At 54.2% G+C, this 14,811-nt stretch overlaps 1 protein-coding gene across 1 annotated transcript in view; it reads left to right on the forward strand.

Annotated features, from left to right (window-relative positions):
• ADAMTS17 (ADAM metallopeptidase with thrombospondin type 1 motif 17) overlaps positions 1-6,202 on the forward strand; it is a 205,773-nt gene extending 199,571 nt beyond the window's left edge. The window contains exons 22-23 of the mRNA XM_090263585.1: positions 4,333-4,510; positions 5,617-6,202. Coding sequence (XP_090119711.1) covers positions 4,333-4,510; positions 5,617-5,789 — 351 coding nt within the window. The 3' untranslated portion in view covers positions 5,790-6,202. The remainder of the gene's footprint in view (positions 1-4,332; positions 4,511-5,616) is intronic.
• The last annotated feature ends 8,609 nt before the right edge of the window (positions 6,203-14,811 follow it).

Consider the following 14,811-nt stretch of genomic DNA (forward strand, 5'->3'; position numbering starts at 1 on the left):
CTCCATGGAAGAACTTCAGAGACCCTTTCCGTGATCTCACGGAGCAGTTAAAGGCCAGTGACCCATGCTAGGAAAGACAACAAATAAATAAACGGTGGAGCTGGGCAATGACTTAGTTTTTGGATTTCTGGCTTTTAGTAAAAGCACCATCCAGTGCCATCTCTTAATTTATACAGGAAGATAGGACAGACAGTTGAGGTCCTGCCCCTCCTCTGCCACTCACTAATTCTGTGACCTTGGACAGGCACTGACCTCTGCTCAGCTTGGTGGCCAGCCATCAGCCTCAGGATGCTTGTGGGATGTTCCACACGATTGTGGAGCCTTACCAGCGAGCCCACAGGAGCAGCGAACACGCCTCCTGCGTGTGAATGCTATCACCTCCCACCCCCCGCCCCAGCCCAAAGCATGTGCCACAGGACAGAGGGCTTCCAGAAGGGAAATGAGTCCTCTAGGCCACTTCAACCAAACACCTGAGTTTTACGATGGTCATCGATCATTTCCGGGCAGAGACCTTGTCAATTTTGCACTTGGTTTTAACAGACCCACAGGATCGAGGCCTTGCCTGAATTTTTTTTTTCTTTTTTTCTTTTTTAACATACATAATGACGACACCAGCAAAAGACATCGAAACCCTTGCTGGCGTTGCCGGCCAGGAAGTGACTCAGCCAGGCTGACTGCCCAGCTGGCAAGGCCCGGGGACCGTGTGGCGGGGGGGCACCATGGGTGTGAGACAGGCATACTGCAGGCGTCTTCTTTGTCAGCCTGTGCGGTCTCCTAGGCACCTAGAAACCCAGCCGCCACCTGGCACGTGTCCCGCCAAGAAGGGCTGTGTAGATACCTCGCTCTTCTCCCCGCGGTCAGTGGTACCCGGGCCAACGGTCCAAGTTAAGATCCGATGAGTAAAGGGGTGTTGGGGTTGCCTCTGTGTGTCCCTTGCTTTCCTCAGTGGGTCTCGTTAGTGCCAGATGGTCACCGAATAAGGCTCTGAGTACCTAGTAATCCCGTTTCCTCAGGCAGGAGGGGTCTTTTTAAATTTTATGACCAATTGAGATATAAAAGTCTTTAATAGCATAGGTGGACTAGTCAAACGCCTACTTAAAATATGTAACTTATTCATTTAGTTATACATTCGTAATTAAAGTTATAAACTTATATTAGAAATACTACTGTGTTCGGCCTCGAGCACATTATAAAGGTGAGCCGGATAAAATGGCTGCCTGTGCAAGGTCAGAAGCGGTGCAACATCAGCACTCCTGTGAGGTGCCACCCAAGCGCTGTCTGCCAGTGTCATGGTCACTCCACTTCCTGAGTACTTGTTCAGTTTGCCAGGGCGCGCCCGGTCACTGCCAGCTGAGTTCACTGAGGGCCGCCTTCTTTTGAATACGTCTGTGCTGTTTGGCTATTTGCTCATGGGCTGTGGCATAACATTGCACTGTGTTGGCATAACTGCACTGCATTGGCATAAATTTGTACTGCGTTGGCATAACATTGCACTGTCTTGGCATAACTGCACTGCATTGGCATAACTTTGTACTGCCTTGGCATAACTTTGCGCTGCGTTGGCATAACTTCGCACCATGCTGGTGTAACACTGCATTGTGCTGGCCTAACTGCTCCATGTTGGCATAACTTTGTACCTCATTGGCATAATATTGCACTGTGCTGCTATAACTTCGCACTGTGTTGGCATAACTGCTCCATGTTGGCATGACTTTTCGTTGGCATAACTTTGCACCGCGTTGGCCTGGCTTTGCTCTCTGTTCCCAGGACTTTGCACTGCACTGGGGCCCTCAGCCACTTCTTTCACTCACCCTGTTGGCCTGGTCTCCCCGTCTCCAGGTGTATCCCTCAACCAGATCGCTTTTATGAGTGATCTTAAACGTTTCTTATCAAGTCGTCCCTCACTTGTGATTCTGAAGCCCTGCCTCCAGGAAACGACAGTTTAATTGTTTTGCCTCCTTTTCCCCCCACCCTTGGTGATCTTGCTACAAAATAACTCAGGGCACCCCTTACTCCCGCCCCTGAACTGTCTCTTTCCCCAGAATCATTGTGAGTGAAAACCTTAGCCAGCCCCCCTTATATGTGAGCACACCTGTCACCTGTATAGGAACTCAGCCATTAAGACTGCAGCCAGATGCTCATTCTTAGTTAATTGCACACATTTGCATATAAACACTCAACTCCGTAGGCAGCCGTCTGTCTCGACTGCTTCATTATAAAAGGGAGCTCCTCCCTGGGCAGAAGTGGAGGGAAGGTCAGTGATCCTCAGCTCTGGCTGCGCCTTGCAATCATCTGCAGAGCTTTTCAGACCACAGATGCCCCTCCAGAGGTACTGGTTGATGGGTCTGGGACACCAAGGCCTGTAAAGGCTTGCCAGGTGATTCCACACACCAGATTCCAACCTGCAGCCAGCTTCCCCCACAACCCCAGTCCCCAGGCAGGGATCATCTTGCTGTGGCCCCTGTCCCACGTTCAAGGTCTCCCATTGGTGGGAGCTTAGTCCTGTGACCTCACCCCGCCACCTCAGCAGCCCCCAGACTTCCGTGTGCTCCAGTACCAACTCCCCAGGACTCTGCCTCTGGGATTCAGATGAATTCTCAAGGCCATGAGCAGCCCTTGATAGGTTTACCCAGGAGGTAGCATGTGGAGCAGGGTACAAAGCTGAGGCCTCGTCTGTCCAGGAGAGAGCCCCTGCTGGTCTGAACAGTCCGGGGTCCACAGAGAGGCCCCTGGTGGCTCTCCCACCTCTTCTGTGACTTGAAAACCCCTTCAGAGCACCATGATCTCTGAGTCCCTTTATCCTTCTAAAGTGAAAAAATAAATGATCCCACTTGTGTGACCGGAAAGCAGAGGCATTCACCCGACACTCAAAGGCTTCTTTGGGAGCAGATTGTGCCCACTGGACACCGATGGTAACAGCTCAGCCTCCTGCTGAGCTTGTGCCTGGTGCCTGCTTGTGGATGCCCGAGGAAGGCCCTTCCTCCAGCACAGCCACGGTCAGGCCCATGTGTGGCACTCCCAGGACAGGCCCGTCCTCCTCTCTCCACGCCAAGCTGCCCCTATTAACTCCAGCTGAGCCGCTGCATCCGTGGCCTTTGCTTTATTAACGTTCTGCAGAGTGTGCTCAGAACCCCCTCAATCAGGGTTGGGTGGGCGCCCGGGGATGCCAGATGGAGCAAGTGTTCACAGGGACCTGGCTGCGTAGCTGGAAGGAGGCCAACTTAATGGAGTGGTGGTTCCCAGGGCTCCAAATAGAGCAAGCAAGGGCCAAGGAGCCTGGAGAATGGCATCAGGGTGTCGTATAGCTGGAGACACGTTAGAAGTGCACAGGCGCAGGGGAAGAACAGGAGAAGGCCAGATCTGCAGGTCTTACCGAGTCCGCTCACGGGGAACATGGGATGTCTGCTGGACTCCACTGGCCTGGTTTGAGCACACCTGGGTCTGCAGGTGCCGGAGATGCTGGTAGCTGAGGATGCGGTGTCTGAGTTACAGTTGTTAGCCGGAGTAGGAGCCCGTGAATCTGTAATGCAGGAAAGGCTGCGCTTCTTCGTTGTCTGTAACTTGACTTCATTCTGAGCCCCCACCCTCCAGCCTCATGGGAGACTTAAATCCCTGTCATCTTTGGGCTTCTCCTTGCAGCACAAAGTGCTAAGGAGACCGCTGTGGTCACCAGGCCCTGTCCCTCCACTGCACCAACAAGCCACCCTGCCCAATATCTCTCAAGAATTTCAAAGCCCAGATCTCTGCTTAAAACAGGGGTGAGAGGTGGGAGGTGAAATGCTACCAGCATACATTAACATTTCAGCAATTAATCTTGTCTTAGACAGCTTGAGCTTCTGTAACAAAATACCATAGACTTGGGGGAGGGCAGTGGTGTTCTTAAACAACAGACATTTATTTCTCACAGTTCTGGAGGCTGAGAAGTTCAAGATCAAGGTTCTTGGTGAGGGCTCTCTTCCCAGCTTGCAGACAGCCCCCTTCTCCTTGTGTCCTCACATGGTGGGAAGGGAGAGTTCTAATCTCGCTGCCTTTTCTTACAAGGGCACTAATCTCCTCATGGGAGCCCCACCCTCATGACCTCATCTAAACCTAATTACCTCCCAAAGGCCCCGCCTCCACAGACCATCCCATGGAGGGTCAGGGCTTCTGTCGGGGGGACACAAACATCTTCCTTCGGCAGCAGGTGCACCGCCGAGACCTCTCATTCTGCCGTCATTTCGAGCACCTGCAGCAGGATTCAGGGGCCAGGCCCAGGGGCGGTAGCACCGGGAGCCTTGCCCCAGCCCCAAGCCTTGGCGAGGCCCCAGCTCAGGCTGTCCCTGTCTCTGGCAGTGCTCGTCCACCTGCGGGAAGGGGCTGCAGTCCCGCGTGGTGCAGTGCATGCACAAGGTCACTGGGCGGCACGGCAGCGAGTGCCCCGCGCTTGCGAAGCCAGCAGCCTATAGACAGTGCCACCAGGAGGTCTGCAACGAGAAGATCAATGTGAACACCATCACCTCCCCCCGCCTCGGTGAGTGCCTCTGCCAGCCCCAGCCTCCGAACGGGGCTGTGTCCCCCAGCCGGCACGTCCCCACGGGCGGGGTGCATCTCTAAGCCAGAAACCCCCCTCCTGGGGTCTCCTGTGAGCCCTGGCGAGGCCGACACTTGTCAGTTCTGCAGAAGAGCCAGAGTTTCAGAGATGGAGTTCCATTCCTTGTCACGGAAAAAAAGATGTCTGCTAACCGCAGTCCCCCGCACAGCACCTAGAGTTAGCCCCTCTGTGAATAAATGGGGGACACGGGAGAATGTTCTGTAGATGTTTTAGGATGCCTGTGCATGGGGCAGGGGGCAAAGGGAGGTGCTTTCTTCTGGAAACGAAGGATCTGGGAGTGTCGTTCATGAGTCCCTGGTGACATACGCGTGGCATGTTCCTTAAGTTAAGCTTGAGAAGCAAGCAGATGTATGGGCAGGTCCCGTCTGTCACTCAGCAGGGAGCTTTTGTAGGAGCCGCTTAGCCACAAGGGCTCCAAACCTGGCCTTTAGCAGGCCACGCGTTTAACCGGTTCTGATGATCAGAAGCAGAAACTCTTTCTGCTTCTCCAAAAAGAAATGCCTGGGGAATATTCCCCCCACCCTGTCCCTGCCCCAAGCCCTTTTCCCTAATGTTGGAATGCCACCAGAACAAAGGGCATGTCTCAGTGGCTTCGCTGGGGGGAGGGGTCTTCGAGCTTGCTGAGGTGCACCCCAGGCTGTTGCATGCACAAGCCTCCCTTGGGCAGGACCTTCTCTCTGCAGAACCAAGACCCTGAAGGCCGCCCGGGCCACTTGCTTGCGCTGGGACCTGGTCCTTCGGTGGGCCCTTTGACCTTCAGCTCCCCGTGCCCTTGTGTTTCACAAATGCCAACAGCGATGACATCTGCTGCCAAAAGAGGACGCGCCACTTAGCTCAGAAGCGGGGTGGGCAGCGCCTTCTTGCCCCTGCAAGAGAAAGCAGAATCTGCAGCGGCCCTGGCAGGGGACGTACTTCCCCAGTCCGTGCCCGGCTTGGGTCAGGCCACAGGCCCCCTCTGTGCATGCGTTATGATGTCCCCATGCCATCTGTAACCCCTGGGCTTTCTGTCTCCACTGTCCCCTTAGCTGCTCTGACCTACAAGTGCACGCGGGACCAGTGGACCGTGTACTGTCGGGTCATCCGGGAAAAGAACCTCTGCCAGGACATGCGGTGGTACCAGCGCTGCTGCCAGACATGCAGGGACTTCTACGCCAACAAGATGCGCCGGCCACCACCACCACCGTCCCCAAGCTCATGACACGCGCTTCCGCGGTTCCGGGACGCTCCTGTGCGAGCTCTGAGTCCTGACGGCAGGGCTCGTTAAAAGCCCACCCACCCGAGAGCACACCTGTCCTGCAGCCGGGCCCCCGCAAAGCACAGCGCCGCTCCCCCACAAGGCTGTCCCGAGAATCCAATCCCCGCAGAACTGGAGTGTGGACTTGACGTTTGCCCTTCATGCTTTTATACTTAATATATTGTTAACAGCCACTGGATGGCTTTCTACAGGAAGGAAAAAAATAGGCACGAGTCACAGAATAATCATAGCGTCTAAGGTTCCGTGTACCTCAAAGGGATCACCTCTGACAGCTGTCACCAAAGACGACGCTGGGTGCCTCTGTCTCGGCTCTCGTCTGACGTTTGAATTCCCAGTGTCTGGTGGACCATGGTCAGGATTATTGGAAACGAGACATGTGACATTAAAACGGGCTTTATTCTGAAAGCCAGCAACTCCCCGGGCGGAAGGACAGATGTCAGCAAGCCTCTGAGGATGGCTTCTCCAGCCCTCATGACAACACAGGAACTGCCTGTTTGCCCGTCGCTGAGACGTGCTCTCTGGATCCCGGGGCTCACCTTGGAAGTCTTTCTCTGAGAGTCCGGATCTGCGTCAGCCCACAAGGAGACCAGGGCCGATATTCCAGGGAGAATATTCCAGAAGGGCTTGCATTTGAGGAGGCCTCTGATCTTTAGATCTCTGCTGTCCACTACATAGGGAAACAGAAGAACCTTTTTATTTTTATTTTTTGAAGGTGCTGTGAAATAGGACATGTGCTAATTTTGGCTATGGGATTGCTTCCTGGCATACAGAAGCTTGAGACCACTTTGCCTGGCTGTCCTCTAGCCAGTACTTCATAAAGCTTTGCACCTTGTAGATGGCTTCCCATCGACCTTGGCCATCTACCCGAAGTTGACTGTCTTTAGAACCTGTGAGGGTGCAAGCTCAGGCCAGGCTGCGTCACCCCTTCGGGGCGGGGTTCCTCTAGAGGCTGCTCAGCCTGGCGCGCCGGGACTGGGGGACGAGTTCCCCGGGCTGGGATCACGGCATGACCGTCAAGCCTTCTGGGAGCTCTGGCCTTGTCATGCTGTCGCGATTGACCCATCTTCCCAGTGGGGCAAGAAGAACACTCAAAAAGCGTGGAGAAGGTCCGTCCCTCCGTCAGTCCCTTCGTCCCTCCAAATGGAGCTGTGCCCTCTCTGGAGCCAGGAGAATGACAAGTGTGGCCTCTTTGAGAGCACGGGAGATGACAGGGCCCTGCCCGCTCTGGGAGCCAGGAGGTCTGTTTTGCTGAGCAGCCTGGGGCGTGTTTGATGGGTGCTAATGTTCAAGGACTTTGCCAGGAGAAACCCACCTTCTCCATTATTGCAGAAGGATCACCTCCATCTGCTTCTTCATTCATTGGTGCTACGTGTATGTCTCTGTGTTTGTTTCCGACGTCACAGCGTTAGGGTCAGCTTAAATCAACACCACAAAAGCAAAACCGTGTGCGGTCTCGGGTCTGCGCCACGGGCTCCGTGTTGGTTTTGGAGTTTGCCCTCCCCAGAGGCTGAGAACGGTAGGGATGGCGGGGACTTGCCTCGGCGAGGGGTGTGGAGAGACCCTCTCTGGTGTTCTGGGGAGGAACGCGAGAAAGCCAGGGAGGAGCCGCCCACCCCGCCACCCGCCAGCTGTGGTCCCGGGGCCCATGCAAAGGGCTGAGCTCCCCAGCTCAGGCTCAGCCACCAGCAGACACCCCAAAGCCCCGTTCCCACAAAACCCCATAAATCTTGGGAGCCAGAGCTTAGTTTTTCCTTGGCCCCAGACATTCTGTACTTTATCACAGAAGGACAGCGCCGGGGAAGCCTCGTCTGCGCGGGTCGCCAGGCCCACGGGAGCTGCGTAGCCACGTGCCTGGGCCCCTAGGTGAACACTTCCCCGGGTGCCTCTGAATGTGCTCCTTGCTCACCGTGACTGACGTGTCCACTGGACACCCCTGGCAAGGGACTCACACCCTCCGGATGCAAATGATTGGTTCAATTATTATTAGACGCCCCGTTGGTTCCTGGCTCCCCTGGCTCACGCTGGCGCTCTGAAACTCACCGGCCCGCCTTCCGGTCATGGCGTTCTTGTTCCACGTTGTTCAGGAGACATCCAAACCCAGTGACGGTGACAGCAGTGTCCTTATTGTTAACGATGCCCTGTCCTGTCACTCAAGTACTGTACCTTTCCAATGGCACAGACGCGTGGCTGACTAGTCTTATGATGGTGCTGTTTTCATTGGTGCAAATGACACCCGCTCGGTTGACCGGGGCTTGTCTTGTCAGAACACAGGGAGAGGCCTCAGTGGCAATCCCATCATTTCTTTGTTCTCTTCAGAGTCCGATGTATATAGTTTCCATTAGTTAGCATCCATTACGTACTGTACCCATGGTATTTTTGTTTGACTTTTTGGTGCTGGTTTCGCAAGAAAGGAAAAAAAATAAAAAGAACAGAAGACAAACATTGGACACCCCCTGTAAATGAAAAATTAATCATTTCATTGGAAGCGAGCTGAACGCGTTTAATAAAATGTTTGTCCTTAATGATCATAAGCTCTCTGTGAAGTGAAAGACAAAAGCCAGTCCTGGAGGGCCGAGCAAGGGAGGCCGAGTCCCTTTCTCTGCGGAGGTCACAGAGCCTGTCTGGGCCGTGGCTGCCCGGAGCTGGAGGCCTCGGACCACAGTCATAGATGAGGTCAGAGGTCGCTGGTAAATGCAGTTCAGGCGGGTGTCTGCGTCCCCTCAAGCAAGCGCTAACCCGTCATTCGGGCCTGGGGCTCCTGCCTGTGTGGTTACACACCCTGGGCGGGGACGTGAAGGCACAGCCCGTGTGCGTGATGCTGAGCTGCGGAGCCACCTCGTTGGTAGAGCTGCCCATGCTCCATCAGGGTGCAGGGTCACCTGGGCCAGGGGGCTCCCCAGACGGAGCTCAGGCCTCTATCGCGCCAGAGTGGGCAGGGGCTGCCTACAACCTTGTCTCGCTAACCTTTAGCCCCCATGCAACTGTGCTGACAGCCCGGGCTGGGGACCGGGAATGGGCACCACACCATCATAGCAGGAGCCCATTGGACCCTGTCTGGGCCTGGCTGGGAGCAGGGAAGTTGGAAGTCCTGCTCCCGGGGGCTGGGAGCTTCCCCTCCTCCTGGTGTCAAGGCGAAAACGTTCCCCACCCAGGAACTTGGAGCTCCATTAGGTGAGGACCTCTTTTTCACATTGGAGCAGCACCTAGAAATTTCATGAAAGATCATTTGTTTAACAGCCATGGGATTACTTACAGCCCCCCAGTTACCAGGCAACCTGTCACTTGTGTTCACATTGAAGAGCCATCAGCCCCCTGCCTCAGGGAACTGTGAGAACCTTCTCCCCATTTCTTCCAGCGTAGTTCTGACCTCTGGTGGGGTCACACCTTCCGCCCCTGACACTGTGTTGTTTCTCTCTGAGCTTCTCGGGTTCCTGGGTGGCCCTCCGTGACTTCCGTTTGTGAGATGACATTGCCAAGTTGTCCGTCAGCCAGTGTTGAGTGGGCTTCTCGGAACCAACCCCTTCCTGGCGACCCATTACAGCCGCACGGGACAGAAAAGCCCGGCTTCCTGGTGGGTTTGTCAACTGAGCTTCTAGACGCAGGCTGGAAGGTGAGGGTCAGAACCGTGTGTAGTGGGGCTCTCTACTCTGCAGGGGCATTTTGGCCAAAGCCTTCACGTTTCTACCTGTGGACACAGGTCCGCGTGCCTCGGTGTCCTCCTCATCTGCCCGACGGAGGAAGGAGTGGTCCAGCCCTCACACCTGCAGTTCATCCCCCGTCCCTTCCCTATGAGCTGCCTCCTCCTGCAACTCCCACAGCCCCTCGGGCCACTCCACACGCTTTTGCCCCCTGGGCGGCATGAACACTATTCTTGATGGGTCACCAGTGACCATCAGGGTGTCAAACTGTATAGACACATGAGTGTCCTGTCTTCCAGCTCTCAGCAGCCTTCTGCTTTGGGACATCCGCTTCTGGCATCTCCTCCTCCTCTTTCTTAGGCCCCTTTCTCTGCGAGCCTTCTACGTGACGGGTGCCCCATAGCTCAGCCCTGCACCGCCTTCTCTCTCTCTCTGCTTTCTTCCTGGCTCATGCCCCCCAGACTCAAGACTTTAAACCATGTGCATTCTGCTGTCTCCCAAATTAACATTTTGGTCCTTGACCTCCCTGTTCATACGTGACCTCTCCACGTGCACAGTCAACGCCACAGGAAGCTCTGGGACGGGGATGGTCCTTCGGAATTGCCCCAGATCTGAGATGTGGTTGGGAAAGCTTGCCTCTGCTCCAGTGGCATCAGCTGGGGTGGCTTTAAGGACAAGTAAAGGCAACATCAGCCGTAGCAATCTCAGCTGGGACTGTCGGCCAGAACACCTACAAGGCCCCTCTCCAATGGGCTGTTTGACTTCCCCAAAGCCTGCTGGCAGGGTTTCAAGGGCAAGCACCCCGAAAGACAGTCAGGGACCCTCATGGGAGCTGTGTCACTCATGCGACAGATGGCTCAAAATTTACACAGCAGCACATCTACCGTCCTCTCATCGTTGAGGCAGTCACGAAAAAGTCCACTCAAGTTCAAGGGGAGGGGGCGAAAAGTCCCCCTCTTGCTCTGGGTGTGGCAAGGCTCTGGAAAAGCAGTGAGCTGAGCAGTATTGTGGTCACGTGGTAGAGGATTTGCACGCCTTCACGTGCAAAATTCACTCCCCCTTCCCCTCTGAAAACCTCCTGCCATTTCAGTGTCATGTTCGGGCTCCGTCCGGGGTTGTGCCGTGTAAGCAGGACGGCTTCCTTCTTACGTGGTTCCCCAGGGACAGCCTCTCGCGCACTTTCTCTCGATCAGACCATTGAACTCAAGAGGCATCATCTCCTCCCAAACCCCAAGAGCAGAGCAGACACTTTGCATTTCCAAAGGCAGCCGCACGTCGCGGTTGCTTCCACTGCAGCCTGGAAATGGCTTTTATGGTGACGTTTCCACTTGCACGTTGTCTGTTTTACCGTCTGGAAAGTCAGTGCCATGGGGTTGCCGCGCCAAGCGGCCGCACTTCCCCTTTGCTAGTTACAACTTAGAGTGTTTAGATTCTTTTCAGGTAAGTTCAGGATCGCACCAGAAAGTGTTTATGCTGAGTAATAAAAGTATGCTCTAAATGCAAGGACTTCTTTTTTTTTTTTTTTTTTTGCATAGACTTCAGATGATACAAATATTTGGACACCCAGCTGTAAGGCCGTGAAAACCCCAGGTCTGCAGTTTTTCAATCTCTTCCCCTTGTCAGCCACTCCTTGCCAACAGAGACAGGTGTTTGTTTCCAGGTGGTTTCCATGGCGACCTAGACACAGTTGGCTCTCCTTTGCGTGTTATCTTTGGAACGGGAGATTGACAGATTCAGGAGGCAGAGAAAATCTGGTTCAGTGAGGAGCTTGGTGAAGGTTGGTCGGGCGCCGCCGTCCGGAGTTTCTGTAGCAAAAATTTAACCACGAAGCTTAAAGGGAGTTTTTCAGGACAAGTCCGGGCACCTGGCTGGTTTCCAGCATGACACAGGCGCCCTCTGCAGGGCTTCTCTGACCAAGGTCCACGCGCTGTACCCCCCCAGGCTCTGTACCCCCCCAGGCTCCGTGGACTTGTCACCCCCTCGGCTTAGAGGCCCCGCTCAGAAAAACTCCCTGAGCAGCTTCTGCGTTGCAAGGGATGGCCTTCAAAAATGACCAAGAAATTCCAAGGTTTTCCTCCTGGAATGTCTTAGGGGAACCCTGGGATTGCCCTCGGAAAAGACCGGGTCCTCAAGTCTGGGGGCGGGGGGTGCTGTTCCAGTGTAGGGAAAATGTCGATGACCCATTGGGTCAGAGGGTCCCGTGGGAGAGAGGGCCCAGTGGAGCCAAGGCCGAACCGCTTGCTAGCAGATCCATGAGGGTGAGCACCGGCTGCCTCCCGCGGGTGCCTCGGGATGTGGCTGGCTTCTGAGGGTTCCCGTGGTGGCCCGATGCACAGAGGCCGTGACCTCAGTAGGCCTGGGGACATGGCGCTGTCCCTGCAGCTTCCAACGGGCCCTTTCCTAGTTCCTTCCTGTTCTCTCCTTTTCTCCTCCTGCTCTGCATCTTTCTGGCTCCCTTTCTGTCTCCATCTTGTGTCTGTATTTCTTTATCCCCTTCCTCCTTCTCTGAAGCCCTCCTTCCGTCCCTCTTCCCTCTCTTTCTGCTTTCTGCATTTTTTTTTTCTCTCTCTGTGCAATTTGAGATGATTTTCCACTTCTGACCTTGGTTCCCTTGTTGGGGTAGAAACTTCCACTGAGAGCCCACTCCTGGGTCTCCTCGGGGGGGGCTGTTTACCACTGAGCCTGCAGGGGACTGAGCGCCCTTTGAAACTCCACTCCCTGGGGGCCTTGAAAATGAACTGTTTTTTAGAAGTTGTAGTGGTTTCCGGGCGCCCCCTTCCAGCTGAACCCCGTGGGTGCCAGTCACGCATTCAACAGTCCTTCTGCCAACGACATTTTCTGTCCGGCCGCTGGCTTTCTCGCCACCAAAAGGTGAGCTTGAACATGGCCGTTGATAGTTGTGAAACAGCCCCTCTGGACGGCTCGTCCGAGGATTGCTGCACAGAAACGTCTCATTAGAAGAGCATGTTGCAAAGTCAACATGCGGTTATGATTCTTGACCTGTCAAACGCTGAAAGACTGGGAAGACTTAGTGGAAGCCAAATGCCATTTTCTTACATTGGGACACAGTAAAGGGGAGAGGACGGATGTGGGTTCACAGATGTTGCGCCTCGGTTGGTTTGATGTGTTAATGATTTTTGCCAGTATTGCTTTTTTACAAAGCCAGTATATAATATATCCACATGTTATGTTGTGTTTCATTTTTCCATCTATTTCTAACATGCACGGCATATGCAATACATGCGGTGAAGTGCGGCCATAGCATTCCCTCTGAGCACTCTGCTGTGGCTTATATAATGTCCCCGGAGCAATTACAGCAGGGTCCCTGCGTTCCTGACGCATGGCCACGTCACTCCATTAGGACAGAGGTTCCCAAGGCAGCCCCAACACCCATTTGAATGTGTAAGTTACGGCATCTGTCACTTACTCGTATCACGACGCATAGCAAACAACCATTTTACATACAAGTCAGTAACGGGGGCAGAGGGAAGGATCAACGAGGCCCGGTCCCCGTCCTCAGAGAATCATAACAGCTGGAGGCGGTGCCCTTCTAGCAAACAGTGGCTCTGCCCAAATGTGGAAAAAATATTTCAGTCAGCTCAGAACTAATAGGGCTGTTGGCTCTGAAATCAGGATAAACAAACCTCTGCCCGGGGGGAAATCAGATCCACTGCCTTTCCGATGGCTCTCACTCGGCAAAGCCAAGCTCGGCATTTGAGTCCCTCCCGTGTACCCAGCCTCGGATGAATTCTGGGCCTCCGCCATTGCACTGATCACAAGTGCTACTTCATAATGGTGTCCCGTGTGCTTTCCAAGCGTATCAGTGGGTCTGGTCACCCTGAACAGTCCTGTGTGGTTTTCTCTGTCCTGACCCAGCTGCCTGGCCACGTGGATGGCCGTATGCGTATCTGTGTGCACACAGCCAGGGGCGGATATAAGCTGGTCTCTGATACAGCTCTTTGGGGGTATTGAAAGAGATAAGTCTAGGAGTGACATATATTGGTAAAGAAACTGAAAATCTTGAAACAAAGTCAAGTAAATAGGAAAAGGAGCCAAGAAGAAAACTCCAAATTGATAAAGTCATTAAGATGAAAACCTCAAATGCTGGACACACTCCAGAGATAAAGGAATCAAAGCGAAGATTCATGAATTGGAAAATAGGATTGGAAAATTTTACCCAGAGGCAGTACGGAGAAGCAAAGAAATTTTTTTTAAAAAATGTAGTTAAGGAAGAGTGAGGTTTGTTCGAAAGCTATCAACTTTTGTCAGATAGGAGCTCCAGCAGAAATAGTGGGCATGGTGGAGGAGCCATATTTAAAGAGAGGAGGGCTGAGAATGTCCAAGAATTAAAGAAGAACATGAGTCCTTATATCAGAAGTCACTGCAAATAGTGAACAGAATGAGTCAAAATAAACCCACCGCTCACGCATCATAGAGAAGGACGTCAGGATGGACAGGGAATCCTAGAAGCAACCGGAGGAATAACCATGAACCGGCAGAGGTGTTTGGCCCAATGATGGGTGTCCCAGGGAACATGCAGGTCATCCTTGCTTGCTTAGTCCCACATGTGACAGGGTCAGTTCTCAGGCTCCCGGCCCCTCCCCGGGCTTACCCATCATGATGAGGAGTCCCGCCATCCTCCCGTTCTTACAAAAGCTGGAAACCTGAGGCTCGGCCCGTAGACACCCCCAAGCCCACCTCGGCCGTCACACCAACACCACAGCGACCCTTTAAAGGCCCCTTTCCGCTTCCCTGCTCAAAGCCCACCCCGGGCTCACCCCCCAGCCTTGTCTCTCCATGCCCTGCCGTGCACGCCTGGGGACCCCCAGCTCCTAAGCCGGGAGTCTGCAAACTGCAGCCCACCAGCCAACTCCTTCCTGCTGTTCTTGTTATAAATAGCATTTTATTGGAACAAGCAATGGCTGGCTGTTTGTGTGCCATCTATGGCTGCCTGAGTAGTTGGCCTGAACCCCTCACCCCCACCCCAGGGCTATAGCCAATTCCCAGACTGGCCTGAGAGCAAGCTTGTCACCCACAAACCTGCCAACCCAGGGCCCAGACCCCCGGCTCCCCCCGCCCTACGTCCCAAAGCCCACTGGAGCTATTCAGACTAGCCAGTCCTAGCCCTGCGTACCCTGCCTCGCCCGCTCCTTCCCACGCAAACACAGTAAAGGCTTTGCCCACGTCCACACCACCCCCTCCAGCTCCCTCTGCCTCCCACCCCATGTGGCCCTGCCCCCTCCTCTGGGGATGTGAGTCATACACTGTCTTCTCGTTGGCGATCATCCCTTGATCTATCAGCCTCGCTCTAGGCGGTTATTACACTC

The sequence above is a fragment of the Furipterus horrens genome, unplaced genomic scaffold (assembly GCF_987537825.1).
Source record: "Furipterus horrens unplaced genomic scaffold, mFurHor1.1.pri manual_scaffold_16, whole genome shotgun sequence".
Classification (NCBI taxonomy): domain Eukaryota; kingdom Metazoa; phylum Chordata; class Mammalia; order Chiroptera; family Furipteridae; genus Furipterus; species Furipterus horrens.